General features: G+C 24.9%; 1 protein-coding gene across 1 annotated transcript; it reads right to left on the reverse strand.

Annotated features, from left to right (window-relative positions):
• Positions 1–1,441: 1,441 nt before the first annotated feature.
• Positions 1,442–11,306, reverse strand: LOC145834077 (uncharacterized). Its single transcript, XM_082941412.1, has 6 exons — positions 11,222–11,306; positions 8,039–8,198; positions 5,307–5,361; positions 4,765–4,847; positions 4,084–4,242; positions 1,442–2,390 (listed from the first exon to the last, which is right to left on the reverse strand). The coding sequence occupies exons 1-6, from the start codon at positions 11,262–11,264 to the stop codon at positions 2,333–2,335; spliced, it is 558 nt and encodes a 185-aa protein (XP_082797538.1). The 5' UTR covers positions 11,265–11,306; the 3' UTR covers positions 1,442–2,332.
• Between the last annotated feature and the right edge of the window lie 2,892 nt (positions 11,307–14,198).

Below are 14,198 nucleotides of genomic sequence, written 5' to 3' on the forward strand. Positions count from 1 at the left end.
GGCTTCAAAGTCATATTCATTGGGGACACGCTGAATTCCAGCCCGCGCAAAATTCCGTCCTTACCAATTCACAATAGACCTATTGCAACCCGAAGCAGTTCCCACCAGATCAATTCCAACCCGAACCAGTTCCTTCCAAAATCAAATCCCCCGGTTAATTTTACCTAATCAATTTTGCACCGAGTCATTTTGTATGACTGGAATTTTTCACGAAGTGTTACTTTGCATTGCCTCTTTTTTAACCGTTGCTATTTTTTTCATAAGTCGTCACTTTGCACATTTTAATTTTTTAGTTTATAATTATATTAAATTGATAAAAATGATTTGAATACTTTTACAAAAAGAATCAAAATTAAACATAATTTTTATTTTAAACAAAACTGACTTATTCAAAAATGAAATTCGTACAAGTGTAAGACAAAGCATGATTAAAAATGAGACTAAATTTTACATTGAACAAAGCATAAGTTAAAGTTATGAATATATATTTTAAGTAGAAAAACATAAATACATATTTAATTCTATCAGAAAATCATTAGACAATAAAAAGGTCAAGTTGTAACAAAATCAACCGTTGCCCGCGAATATTTTTCTTTAAAAAACTTAGCTCACGACCACCAAGTGTCTACCGACTCTGTAATAAACGAATAAAAACTTATCTTAAAATGTAATTTTTCATTAGAGTTTATTGGATCTAAAAATGATATGCCAATTCGGAATCGGCCGGATCGTATTAAAACAATAGATGCGGATCTGGTAGATCACTAGTTTTAGAATATAAATCTAAAAGCTAGCTAATACAGGTTTTTGAGATGGGTGACTGATCAAAAGCCGACAATTCAAGTTCTAATGAATATGAGTTATGTAAATTATCTATTTTCTAATTTATACTTAAGTATTTTAAACTCTACCATCGTAATCTTTTTATTATACCGACGTTTGTAAATTCTTTTAAGTACAGTTTAAATTTAAGACATGGCTAAAATAACTTTTAAAACTTAGTAACATATATAATACAGTAAGTTTTAATAATAATTAATTTTATCGTTTTGAATTTTTACATTCATAATATTTTTATTAGACCTACAAGAGTTTTTTTCAACATAACTTAATTTTTGAGATGTGGCCCCCTTGATAATTTTACAAGAACTTGAATTGCCGTAATTTAAGTATTCATGTAACCTTTAAAGATAAAGGTCAAAATGTTATAAATTATTATTTAATTTTTCAGTATTCTTTTATAAGGATCTTTTTTAATATATTTAGATTTATAAAAAGTTAAAGTTTGTTTAAAAATATAATCTAACTAAAGACTAACTTTTATAAAATGCAATATTATTAATTCGAAAACAAAATATTTGTTTTCCAATTTTAGCATTAAAATACGTTTAACTCTAAACGTACAAAAAATATAGTACATGGGTAATATTGATTTAGAAGTTTTATTATTTCTAAATAAAGATACTACAAGATACATTCTGATTATAGCTTATAGATAAAAAAAATAACAACTATTGATAACTGTGATATTTTCCTTTAATATATATTGTAAAAGAATATAAAACTAATAAATTTTAATAACAATGATGCTTTAAAATTAACTAGTTAAATCTTTCTCTAAAAAAAAGTCTAGTAACTAGTTGTTATCATTTTTTTGAAAAATGTTTTGAGTGTTGTTGAAAACTGAAATAAAAAACAGCAAAATATATAAAGTTGAACGGAACAAAAATAATCAAGCAATTTAAAGCAGCTGATAAAATTTAAATAAACTAATAAGCATTACTATCAAGTTAAGAGCTTATACCATGTAAACAACTTTACAAAATTTTATTTTAAGTGTCTTTGACAGGGGTTGGCAATATGCCCGCCAAGTACTTTTTTATAACAAAAAAGTTTTTGTTGTGAACAATTATCATTAAGCTATCAAATTTATATTTGCTCTTTACTATTTTTCTATTATTGCTTAATTTATTAAATTTTTGTTTAAGAAAATATTCTTTATTGATTAATACAGTTACTTTAAATTGAGTATATAATATCGGCCCGCAAGATAGTAAATAACAATTTTTTCTATTTTTTTTTTCTTATTTAAGGCTGCTGACCCTTGGTCTTCAATATAAAATAAATTGAAAACGTACCAAAACAATCTATATTAAAATAATATTAAGTTGTATAAACATTTGAAGAAAAATTAAAACTACAGATCGTTCAGCTACAATCTAAAACTAAAATAGTTAAAAAACAAGGCTATTATTTTAAACAATATATCTGGTAAAACTTTTCGCAGTGTCGATGAAATCATGATTGGAATTAAACAAAAAGGTCCTTTAATTCACGTACTGTCAAACAATGCTACCGGTTTCATGTTATAACTCTTGCCTAGATAAAACCTGTAAAAAATAGTTTTAAAGAGAAAAATAAAGTTTAAATTTTGGTTTTTGAACACGTTCGTCACTTAAGTATTAAAAAAAAAACAAGTTGTTGAAACATGAAAACAACAATGTTTTTAAGTGTACTCATTACTATTCATAGAACTTAATTCAATGTGCATAGAAAGTTTAAAGGTGCACTATAATTCAAACTTCGACATTTCATTTTAATTTTCATTCACTGTGAATTTTATCAAACTAAATTTATTATGATTAACCATCATAATCTTAATTAGACTTACATAAGTATTGTTAATTAAAAAAAATTTTTTTTTGAGATATGGCTAAAAGAAGTATACTAAAACTTACTAAAATTCGGCTGTTTTTAAAAACTATAAATTTTCTATTTTAATGAATATGTTTATTATTATTTTTGTCATAATATTATTTTATTAGACGTACATGAGCTTTTTTACTAATTTTATTTATTTTTATAGATGTGGTCGCTTCAAAGTTTTTATAAGTACTTGAATTGTCAGAATTTGGGTTGTCATGACTTGAACAATCATGTAATTAAAATCTAATTAGGTAAATAAAAAAACAAATATTTTATTCTATATTTATATATAATTTATTTTAAATTTTTAAGTAGTTCTTAAATCTTCATTAAATATATAGAAAATTAAACCGGGATAGTAGTAGTGTTTCTAAATTAAACCTTTATACTAAACAATCTAGTGGGCACAGTTTTTCATAACTGTGAACAATTTTGATCAGTTTGAGTTCAAATGTTTTAAACTACTAAAGTTTTAATTAAAAACACATTCTGCAGAATTTTAATTATTATTGTGAGCAATTTAAACTCCATAGAACTGAACTATTAAATCGACACAGATAATTATCGAAGTTTTATAAAAGTGAGTAGTTTTAAAGACTGTTTGCTTTAAAAAACCATAAACAATACTTTAAAAGAAAGAAAAAAAAAAGAATAGCAATACATTCAATTTTGGTGTTATGTAAAAAACTGTTTGGTTTGTAGCTCCATGCAGGGTGGCTACTGATTTTTGAGAAATTTCTTTCAGGGTTTAGAAAGTACACGTTTTTGAGTCTATTTTCAGTTTCAAACTAAGTTTAAGGTAAAAACTGTGTTATATAATATAAGAACATTAAAAAGATAATGTATAGCTACTTTTAATGTGTTTTCAATAAAAAAATGTTTGATAAAGATAAATTTTTTTAAATTTATATTGTAGATTTTTTGTGTTAATTCAAAATTTTACTACTTAATATGTAAAACTTTTTTTAAATTCCAGGTTTTTTAGTGATTTTTGGTCAAAATTTTGGTTTTGTATATTTTTCAAAATTTATTAAATACTAGGTTTTTTTTAAGCCTAAATTGTCACATTCCAGGTTTTACAGGATTTGTGACTACCCTGTCCATGGTAAATTTGAAAATTTAAATTAAATCTAAAATAAAAAAAATACTTAAGCATAAAAAACTTATAAATAAACATACATAATTATACAATCAGTGAATTACATAATCATATATCAGTGTTGCGTCATACAAATGAATAAAAATGTAAATCAAAATTAACTTTGTAACAGTATTTTAATTTACCAATTTGCTCCCATACAACTATTAGAAGGAAGGTGTAAAATAATAAAAATTAAGACCATAATATGTTAAAAAGAATTAAATTTAACAATTTACCCTATTCCAAAAGCAAAAAAGTTCGATACAATCAATGTTGGCACTATAACGTAAAGAATTTGTGTGACTGTAAATCCATCCTTTATAATCTTATTTTTTCTGAAACTCAGTGAATAACACTTATGATTTCTTGTATAAAGACTACTGACTTCATCTTTTCTGTAACGAATATTAGTTCAGGGTATTTCACTATTTAGGAAAAAATAGTGTAAAATTTTATTTAGATTTGATTAATTTAAACACATAAAAAAATACATTTAACTGTTTGCTTTAACAAAGTTTAGAGCAATCTTTGATAACCAATAAAAAAAATTCAACATATACACAATTTTTCTTTTGTTTTAACTTCATAATTTTTTGAAATTTATTAGGACAGAAATTTTAAATATTGCAAGAAATATAAAAAAAAAAAATTGATGTATCTATTTCAAAAAGCGTAGAAGGTCAATTTTTCTCTGTTTTTAGTTTTCTCCTATAATGAACCTATTGTACTTGAGCTATATCTTATAAATTTGTTTTAATATTAAAAAGCTGTAAAAAACAAAATATAGCTTAGATTAAAAATTCTACATATTACGATTAAGTTGTTAAAAATTAATTTACCTTTTTCATTTTTATTTTTGAGTCTACAAATACTAATAGACTTATTGAATAAGTTTTAAATATAAATTATAAAAATACTTTCTCGGTTTCAAAGGTGAGTTTGACCATCCAATAATATAGGTCATTTCTTGTTCATTAAAAGTATCTGATAATACCTGGACCTAAAATATGTAAACTAAAATTATATTTAACAATGTGTGTCAAAATGAATAAAATAAGGTTTTGAAATACGCAATGTTTTCTAATAAACAAAATTATCAAAAATACTAAAAATCTACAAAAGAAATTTTTAATTGCTTGCTTATAATGATTTGTAATGATCTGATAAAACTTGGTGACGTTAAAAAAAGTTTTTTAATTAAGGCTGAAAATTTTTTAATATCGAAAATCAGTATACTAATAAATGTGTTTAAAAAACTATAAATAGGGGCTGTTGCAGCTAAATTAAATCCTAAGCAAAAAATAAAAACTTAAAACTAGTATGTGATACTATAAAAACGGTATGAGATATTTTAAAACTAGTATGTGATACTATAAAAACTAATTTTCATAACTTATGTTACTTATGAAGTTTTCTTAAATAAAACAACTAAAAAAACAGACAACTAAAAAACGTTTACCTGGGATTTCAACTCTCTTGGTGTTGTTTCTAAACCAGTGGGTGTGTTTCTTGAACTGAAAAAAGTTTATAACATTATAACTATTTTTTATTATCAAAAGTAATTAAAAAATAAAAATCTGAAATGATTAATTTTCCACTTGACAACTACTTTTATACAGGGTTGCCAAATGTTTTTAGAAAATTTTCTCTAGGTTTTCAAAACTTCCTCCAGGTTTTTAAAAGTACACAATTTTGGGTCTATTTTTAGTTTAAAGTTAAGTTTAAGGTAAGAAACTGTGTATAGTATAAAAACATAATCTAAAATTACTTTAAATGTGTTTTTTAATAAAAAATATTTCATGATGAAAAAAAAAAGATTTGAGTCAAATTAAAATTTTACTATTTAACAAGATAAAGTTGTTAAAAATTCCAGGTTTCAAGGTTTTTGGCAACCCTGTTTTATAAGTAAAAAAAAAACTTGAGAGAACAACAAATCTATATAATACTTAGTATATTTTTTAAATACTAGCTATTCCCACAACAATTAGAAACATAGTACAAAAATATAAACATAGAAAATGTAATTCATATTTTGTCAATAATTTAAATTTATCAAATAGTATAAGCCTTAATAATATGTTTTCGTAATACTTGTATTTATTTTAAGAATTATTTTCTAGTTTTAATTTTTTTAATGGTCAAAACATTTACTAAGTTTTTTCAGAAAGTTATTATTTAAGGGTTTTGCTTTTACACAGATGATACTTTTTAACAGGTTTCAAATTTAATTTTTTTCTTGATTACTTTGCCCCCTAATATTTTTCTTGATTTTCTTTACCCCCTCCCCTGTGCCCTTAATTTTTTCCAAAATTAAGGGCACAGGGGAGGGGGTAAAGACCTTTTTTTTTTTTTTTAAATTTGTTCTTATTTCATATAGTTTTTACAAAGCTACAAAATTCTTTTTACAGACTTTAAAAATTCAAAATAACTTTTGAGATATAGCGGGTCAAAGTCGGAGGCAACAATAGGATCCTTATGGGAGGTGCAAACTAAAACAGCAAAAATAGACTACTTCACTAAAAATCTATCTTCTCCTACATTTTTTGAGATAACTACCTCAAACTTTCAGGAAATGTTCCTTGATATATTTAGAAAATTCTATCTGAAAGAATTTTTAAAAAATTAAAAAACATATATCTTATATAAAAAATCAACAAAAAAAAAAACAGTTTTTTTTTGTTTTTTTGTCATAAAATTTTTATTTTTTAATTTTTTAAAATTTAGTTTTGACAGAATTTTCTAAACATTGCAAGAAACATTTGATGAAAATTTGAGATAGTTATCTCAAAAAACGTAGGAACAGATAGATTTTTAGTGATTTCAAGTTATTTGCTGTTTTAGTTTGCGCCTTCCATTAAAATCCTATTTTTGCCTCCTACTTTGACCGGCTATATCTCAAAAATTATTTTGAATTATTAAAATCTGTAAAAAGCATCTTATAGCTTAGTAAAAACTATACAAAATAAGATCAAATTTCAAAAAAAAAGGTGATAACCCCCCTATGCCCTTAAAAGATAAAGTCAAAATTATTAGAGGATAGGAGCAAGTAATTCTACATATTGAGTAATGGAAAAGCGTCAAGGACTAAGTGGTACAAAATATTAGTAACAGTAACAGCAAGGGTAAAATGTTTAAGGGTATAAGTCTGAGGGTTAGAGTGAAAAACTACAAGACTAGAGCTTAAATGTAAGAAATTAAACTATATGCTTATAAACTTAATTTTTCTTAAAGGTTGGATTCAAGTGTTAGGAAAAAGATTAATTTTATATATGTACAAAAACTTTTTTATTTACATTGGTAACAGCTTAGTAATCATCATAGCATAAATAAAACAATACAACAAAATATTCTTTATATCTCTACAAGTATCTTTAGATAAAAATGAAAATAACAAAACATCACATATTAGACTTAGTGTATCACACCATTTCACAACTAGGTCTTTAAATAACTAAAGTTTAATAAAACTGTTTTAGCATATATTATTATAAAAAAATCATCAATCTTGTTTGTAACAAGTCAATCTTATATTTTACATCTAGCTACTAGATAATTTTTACAGCTTTAAATTCTAAAAATTCTAAAATTAAAGTATAAGGATCAAGCTGAAGAGTTATTAAAACTTTTAGAGTACAAACTAATAAGACAAAAAGAGATTAACCTTCAGTAGTATATTATTTTTTACAATTATTCAAGGGTTTAATAATAAATATTTAGAAAAAAAATGTAAAAAAAATTCACTGAATTTTAATTGCTATTTGTTATTTCTTATAGTAACTAGCAATTCAATTTAATCAAAAATAGATAGTCTTAAGATATTTTTAGTTGATAACTAATAAACCTATGAAGACAGACACAAATTTTTCTTAAAATATTTCAGAAGACAAAAACTAAGTTTATACATTTTTACAAAAAACACAAAGTTTTAACGAAACTGTACACAAAATATATTGAAATGTTAATGCAATAATCAAAACTTTATATATATCATATTTATGATTATCAAATAAAAAAACTAGTTTTTATTAAGGTTTTGGCACTTCCTTATAATTCAATAAACTTCAATGTACCAAATAAGACAAAAAGTTGTAAAATTAGAGGAAAATAAAAAATATTCCAAAGGTTTTTATTATTTAAGTATTTGATCAAACTAATTAAAAAACTATATATTCAAACTCTATTGTTGTTTACCTGCATGAAGGTGTTTTATATTTCAAAACTTCTATAGAAGATGTTGAGTTTGTCAAAGGAGAATCACAGTTAAAATATTCTGGATTTATTAATGGATCAAAACTGTTATCTACATGCTCATGTGTATATTCAAAATATTGCGTGAGATCTACCCACGATCCTGTCATGAGGTATAGGTAAAACTAAACTCATTATTTATTTTTTTGTTTACACTTAAAATTTGTAATATATATGGTACTAAGAAACTTTTCTATGTTTATAAAAAATTCTCAACTTTTAAACTTGAAACAAGCCTGATCCAGCCAAAGGTTTAAACACTTCAAACTATATTGAGTCTACAAAAGCTTAAGAACAGTATTAACATCATAATAATATGTAGAAGTCTAATATGGACAAATACAATTTTGCACAAAGATACTTTTGCACCGATTGAAATTTTTCTTTTTTGCTTGTATTTTTTTATAAGATTGTTTTACTATCACTATTACCCCTAACCCTTAACTTTGGTTGGTATTTTTTTCTTTCTTATAAGTTTTTTTTTATAATTTACTTTTACTGTTTAAAATTTTTATTTTCTATCACTGTTACCCCTAACCCTTGTTGGTTGCTGTTTGTTTTTGTTTTTTATAAGGTTTTTTTTTGTTATTCATTTTTACTATGACTGTTACCCCTAACCCTCGGTTGCTAACTAAAAAACTTCTGTAGAAGAAGTTGAGTTTGTCAAAGGAGAATCACAGTCAAAATATTTAGGATTTATTAATGGATCAAAACTGCTATCTACATGCTCATGTGTATATTCAAAATAGTGTGTGAGATCTACCCACAATCCTGCCAAGAGCATGGTTGCCACAGATCAAGCTGAGAAAAACTTCCTGAATTTTTCTGACTTTTTACCAAAATTTTCCTGACTTTTCTAAATCAAACTCTTAATTTAAACTTATTCTAAAATACATAATCTAACACTTGAAACTATATAAAGCTTTTAATCTTATTTCAATATAGGTTAAAACAACAGTTTTTTTGCTGAATTCATTCATAAAACTTCCATTACATCATTTGAACCATCTGTGTATGATTGATGTATTTGCAATAAACAGCTTTATCAGCTAAATACTTAGATGATTACCTTATAGACACAGCTTATCCATTATAATTCCAGCAATATGTTTTCCAAATGTGGTCAAAGGCCAAAATTTATCATGTATGATAGTTTTGTTCGGGCCATCTGACATGACTGTGCTATTGCACTGTCATGAAACATATTTTTATTCAGCTTAGCCAGTTTGTTACACGAACTGGCTGAGTCATTGTGCTTGACAGTGTGTAATTCCCATAAAATTTCACCGGTTGTGGTTTGTGACTTACTTACCAAACCTATTGATGAGCTTACACCACTGCTACTACAACTTGCTACTCTGCCGTTGCTCTCACCACTTACCCCACTGGAGCTTGATCCAGCATTATAGAAAAATTATTAGATTCGATAAACTCCTAGCCTTTTATTTCTATGTCCAGATCACCATTCATACGTACAGTGAGTGCTTTTTTTCCCATATTTGACAGTGACATATTTGATTTAGTACATGAACACCACTTGCATTTAAATTTTTGTGTATATATCACAGTTTCACTATGGAAGTGTCCTTGCTACAGATCATCAATACTAAAAAGCTTACAAAATCTGCTTGTTCAAGTAGGGGTACTTGTTTAATATGTTAATAGATTTTTTTTTCAGTTTTATAAAGTATATTTTATTAATTTATACTAGATGAAGGCATTGGAAATTAAATAGTTTTGTAAATTTCTAGGAAAATTTTAGAATCTTTTTCTGAATTTAAATGATTTTTTATTTATTTTTACCATTTGAAGGCTTTGGAAAATAAGGAAATTTGTAAATTTAAACTGACAAATCTGAATTTTTTTTTAATTTTACTAAATTTCCTGACTTTTTTTTCAAAACCCCCCTTTTTTTTTCTAACTTTTGTCATTAAATAAAAAAATTTCTTGACTTTTCCTGATTTCCTGACCATGTGGCAACCCTGCATGAGGTATAGGTAAAACTAAACTCATTATTTATTTTTTGGTTTATACTTAAAATTTTTAAAATATATGGTACTAAGAAACTTTTTTATGTTTATAAAAAATTCTCAACTTTTAAACTTGAAACAAGCCTGATTCAGCCAAAGGTTTAAACACTTCAAATTATATTGAGTCTACAAAAACCTTAAGAACAGTAATAACATCATATTAATAGGTCTAATATGCACAAAGACAATTTTGCACAAAGATACTTTTGCACCGATTGAAATTTTTCTTTTTTACTTGTATTTTTTTATAAGACCGTTTTACTATCACTATTACCCCTAACTCTTACCCTTGGTCGGTATTTTTTTCTTTCTTATAAGTTTTTTCTATAATTTACTTTTACTGTTTTATTTTTATTTTTCTATCACTGATACCCTAACCCTTGTTGGTTGCTGTTTTTTTGGTTTTTTATTAGTTTTTTTTGTTAATCATTTTTACTATCACTGTTACCCCTAACCCTGGTTGGTAACTTTTTTTTTTTATAATTTATCTTTTTGATTTTACTTTTGTGCAAAAATAACTCTTTGTGCAAAAATGCTCCTTTGTGCAAAAGTGTTTTCATGCATTTTTGACCTGTTTTCCATAATAATATAACAATGGTTAAAACAACTAAAAGTTTAAAAAGAGGCAACAACAATTTACCTTGTAATTTTATGATTTTATCTATTTACAATAAAAACTATAAATATTTTAAACTATATTTGGAACTATCTTTTATCTAACACAAAGCAAAACAAGAAAATAATGTGTTAATGTATGACTTTAAAATTCTATTTACTGTTTTCTATAGTTTTTTATTTGTAAAATCTTAATTTACCATGTGGGAATCCTGAGTTGTCCATTTAATTACATCATTGTAAAGTAAACTTATTGTAAAAAGTGTACCTTTGGATAATTCATAAAAAAAAAATTATTAATAAAGCTCATAATTTATTTAAGCTAGTTTGGTTATCAAAATGAGTATGTCTAAATTTTCTTGACTTTTTAAAATTATTTGACTATTCACTTATCAAAAATTTAATTGGAAATCAAGTGACTAAAACTTGATTTCTATTACCAAAAACTAATTAAACTTAACCAAAAAGTTTCAAACAAAACCTGACAGAACTTGAAATTCATCAGAAAAACAAGGTGAATCCATTACTAATTTGATATTTTATTTTAAAACATTCTAAAACACTTAAATAAAAAATTAATTTGATATAATTTTAACTGCTAAAACAATAAACATGATAACATAAAGATTTGTAGATTAAGGTTAAGAAAAATATACATTTATCATTTAAAGTTTTAAGTATAAGAAGCTAATAAAAAATATTAGTGTATTAATTTTTTATATATTGTATAGTAATGTACAGAAATGTTAAACATAAAGCTGAGAAGTAAATAAAAGAGAGAATTAAGTTAAAATTAGTTTTGTTTTGATCCAAATTTAAATAATTTTGTTTTTAAGGTTATTTCACAGAGAAAAAAAAATTAAGAATATGAAGCCTAATAAAATTATACGTACTGGTATCCCAGTTGTTTGATTTGTGAAGATTAAAGCAAATATTATTACTTCGTAATTTGAAAATTTTGTAAGTTTGTTGAGGTAGTGTTTTAGCTGATTCTCTTAAATGTCAGGATTACCACTTTTTGAAGATAAAAAGCCAGGCCAAGAACTAGCCTGACTTATATCAAACTACCATGAGTTTATACAAAAATTTTAAAAGTAGTAAAAACAAAAACTAAAATTGAGTACTGTTAGCTAAGTTAATACATAATAAACAAATCATATAAGTAACATAAAAACTTAATAATAGAATATAAAATGTTATTTAAAAAAATGAATAAAAAGTTATAAAAATTAGACAAAATTAACAAGGTTTACCCTTAGTAAGCAAGTAAATTTTCTGGAACTGTGTACCATATTTTTTTAAAACATTCAACTTTGAGAAAATTTATATCAGGGGGTTGGCAACATTTTTAATTAGCTTGTCAGATTTACTATAAAAAGTTGTTTCAGAGGCTTAGTTTTAGAAATTGTAATCAATTGTTCTATAAATTAAAAAAATCTTTTTAAGTTTTTGTAATAGTCATTCAATAAGCACAAATTTGTGTTAATAATAAAATTAAAAGTATATAGTATTTAATATAAAATAAGCTAGAATTTATAAGTTATTCTTATAAGATGTAACGTTATAAGGCGTTAAATCCTGGAGATCCTGATAAGCTAAGCTTATCGGAATGTATATCACAGATGTTCTTGTGCTAAAACTTTATTCCGACTAACGGCGTTTCACTGCTCTCAAATAAATTTAAGAACAGATCTACGGAGTCTATAAAATGTTAACACACATTAGAAAAAAAGCAGAAAAAAGCATGTATAATTATGTATAGTGTTTATCTAGGTAGTAACTATAAATGGACTTTATGGTTTAAAAACAAAGTTTGGGATAAAAGCGTAAAATTATAAAATTGTCTACAAAAAAAACAAATTTAATAAAAGTAGGCACCAACCTCAAAAAGCTCTAAGAATAGGCAAATTTAAAAAATGAAAATTAAATTGAGTTGTGCAGAAATGTTACGTCATAATAATTTTAACAAATTATTCAATAATTTATACAGCTTGACTCGGTGTTATTGATCTTTCAAAACCTTTTGTTTACGAAAAAATTAAAAAGTCAACGTTTAGATTGATGTCTGATATCGGTTTTAAAATAACTTTAGAAATAGGAGCGCAAATAACGAATTTTTTAGATGTTACTTTAAATTTATCTAATAATACTTACCGTCCGTACCGTAAACCGAATTCTTTATTAAACTTTATCAATATTAATTCTGACCACCCTTACCATGTAAAAAAATGCCTCCCGGTAATGACACAAAAACGTCTAAGTACCCTCTCTTCGAACGAAAAAATATTTAACGAAATAAAAGCACCGTACGAAAATGAATTAAAAAATCGAGGTTTTAAATGTAAATTAAAGTATGAAAAATTAGATGTAGATAAAAAACGCAAAAAACCGCGTAACCGACATATAATGTGGTATAATCCTCCATATTGCTCTTCAGTTAATATAAACTTAGGTAAAGAATTTTTAAAGCTAGTCGATAAACACTTCCCCAATAGCCACTTTTATAACAAAATTTTTAATAGAAAGACAGTTAAAATTTCTTATAGTTGCATGAGTAATGTTAAAACTTTAATACAATCGCACAACAAAACAGTAATTTCAAATTTTAAAAATAGACATATCAAAGCTAATACAAATAATAACTCTAGTAATAAAGTTAGTAATAACGTAGATATGAACAATATTTCTAATTATACTAATCAAATTAATAATAACAGTAATAATAATAATAATAATAATTTTAATAACAGTAATAATAATAATAATCCTAATAGTAAAAATTTTAATTATGGTAACAATAATGTAAAACATATTAAAACTTTAAACATTAAAGATATAAGCTATAATGATAACTTTAATATTAATGATAATGAAAATATCGATATCAATAATACTAACAATAATGTAGATTATAATAATCAACGTATAACTAGAAGTATTTCTAAAATGATAAAAGAAAACTTAGAACAAGTAAGTGATAATAGCGCTAAAAGTATAAGCAAAATGCATAACAATAAAACTATAAATAAATATTCAAAACCAGCTAACCCTAATAGTAATAAGTTAAGTAATATGCCTAAAACATGTAATTGCCGTAAATTAAACAAAGATAACTGCCCATTAAAAGGTAATTGCTTAATTAAAAATGTAATTTATAAAGTTAAAGTTGAAAGTAAGGGCCCAGATAAAATTTATATCGGAAGTACAGCAGGTAGTTTCAAGGATAGATATGCTAATCATAAACATACTTTTAAAAATATAAATAAAAAACAAAGCACGCGTTTATCGGATTATGTCTGGAGCTTTTTTCACAGGTACGGTAAAAGGCCAAACATGGAGTGGAGTATTGTTTCAAAGATAAAACATACATCCAACGGAGTAAGTAGAATTTGCCCAACTTGCAATACAGAAAGAGCAGTAATTGCAGCAGAAGATAAAGACCTACTTCTGAATAAGCG

This window comes from Thalia democratica, chromosome 4, assembly GCF_965202585.1.
Source record: "Thalia democratica chromosome 4, ktThaDemo2.hap1.1, whole genome shotgun sequence".
NCBI lineage: Eukaryota > Metazoa > Chordata > Thaliacea > Salpida > Salpidae > Thalia > Thalia democratica.

Bases quoted from the DNA above. Each gene is read 5' to 3' on its own strand.
- LOC145834077 (XM_082941412.1), bottom strand. From the start codon at position 11,264: ATGGATTCACCTTGTTTTTCTGATGAATTTCAAGTTCTGTCAG. The intron at 4,243-4,764 runs GTATTTTTATAA...TATTCGTTACAG, and splicing joins TCACCTTTGAAACCGAGAAA to AAAAGATGAAGTCAGTAGTC. The intron at 2,391-4,083 runs GTAAATTGTTAA...TATTTTTTACAG, and splicing joins TTTTTTGCTTTTGGAATAGG to GTTTTATCTAGGCAAGAGTT.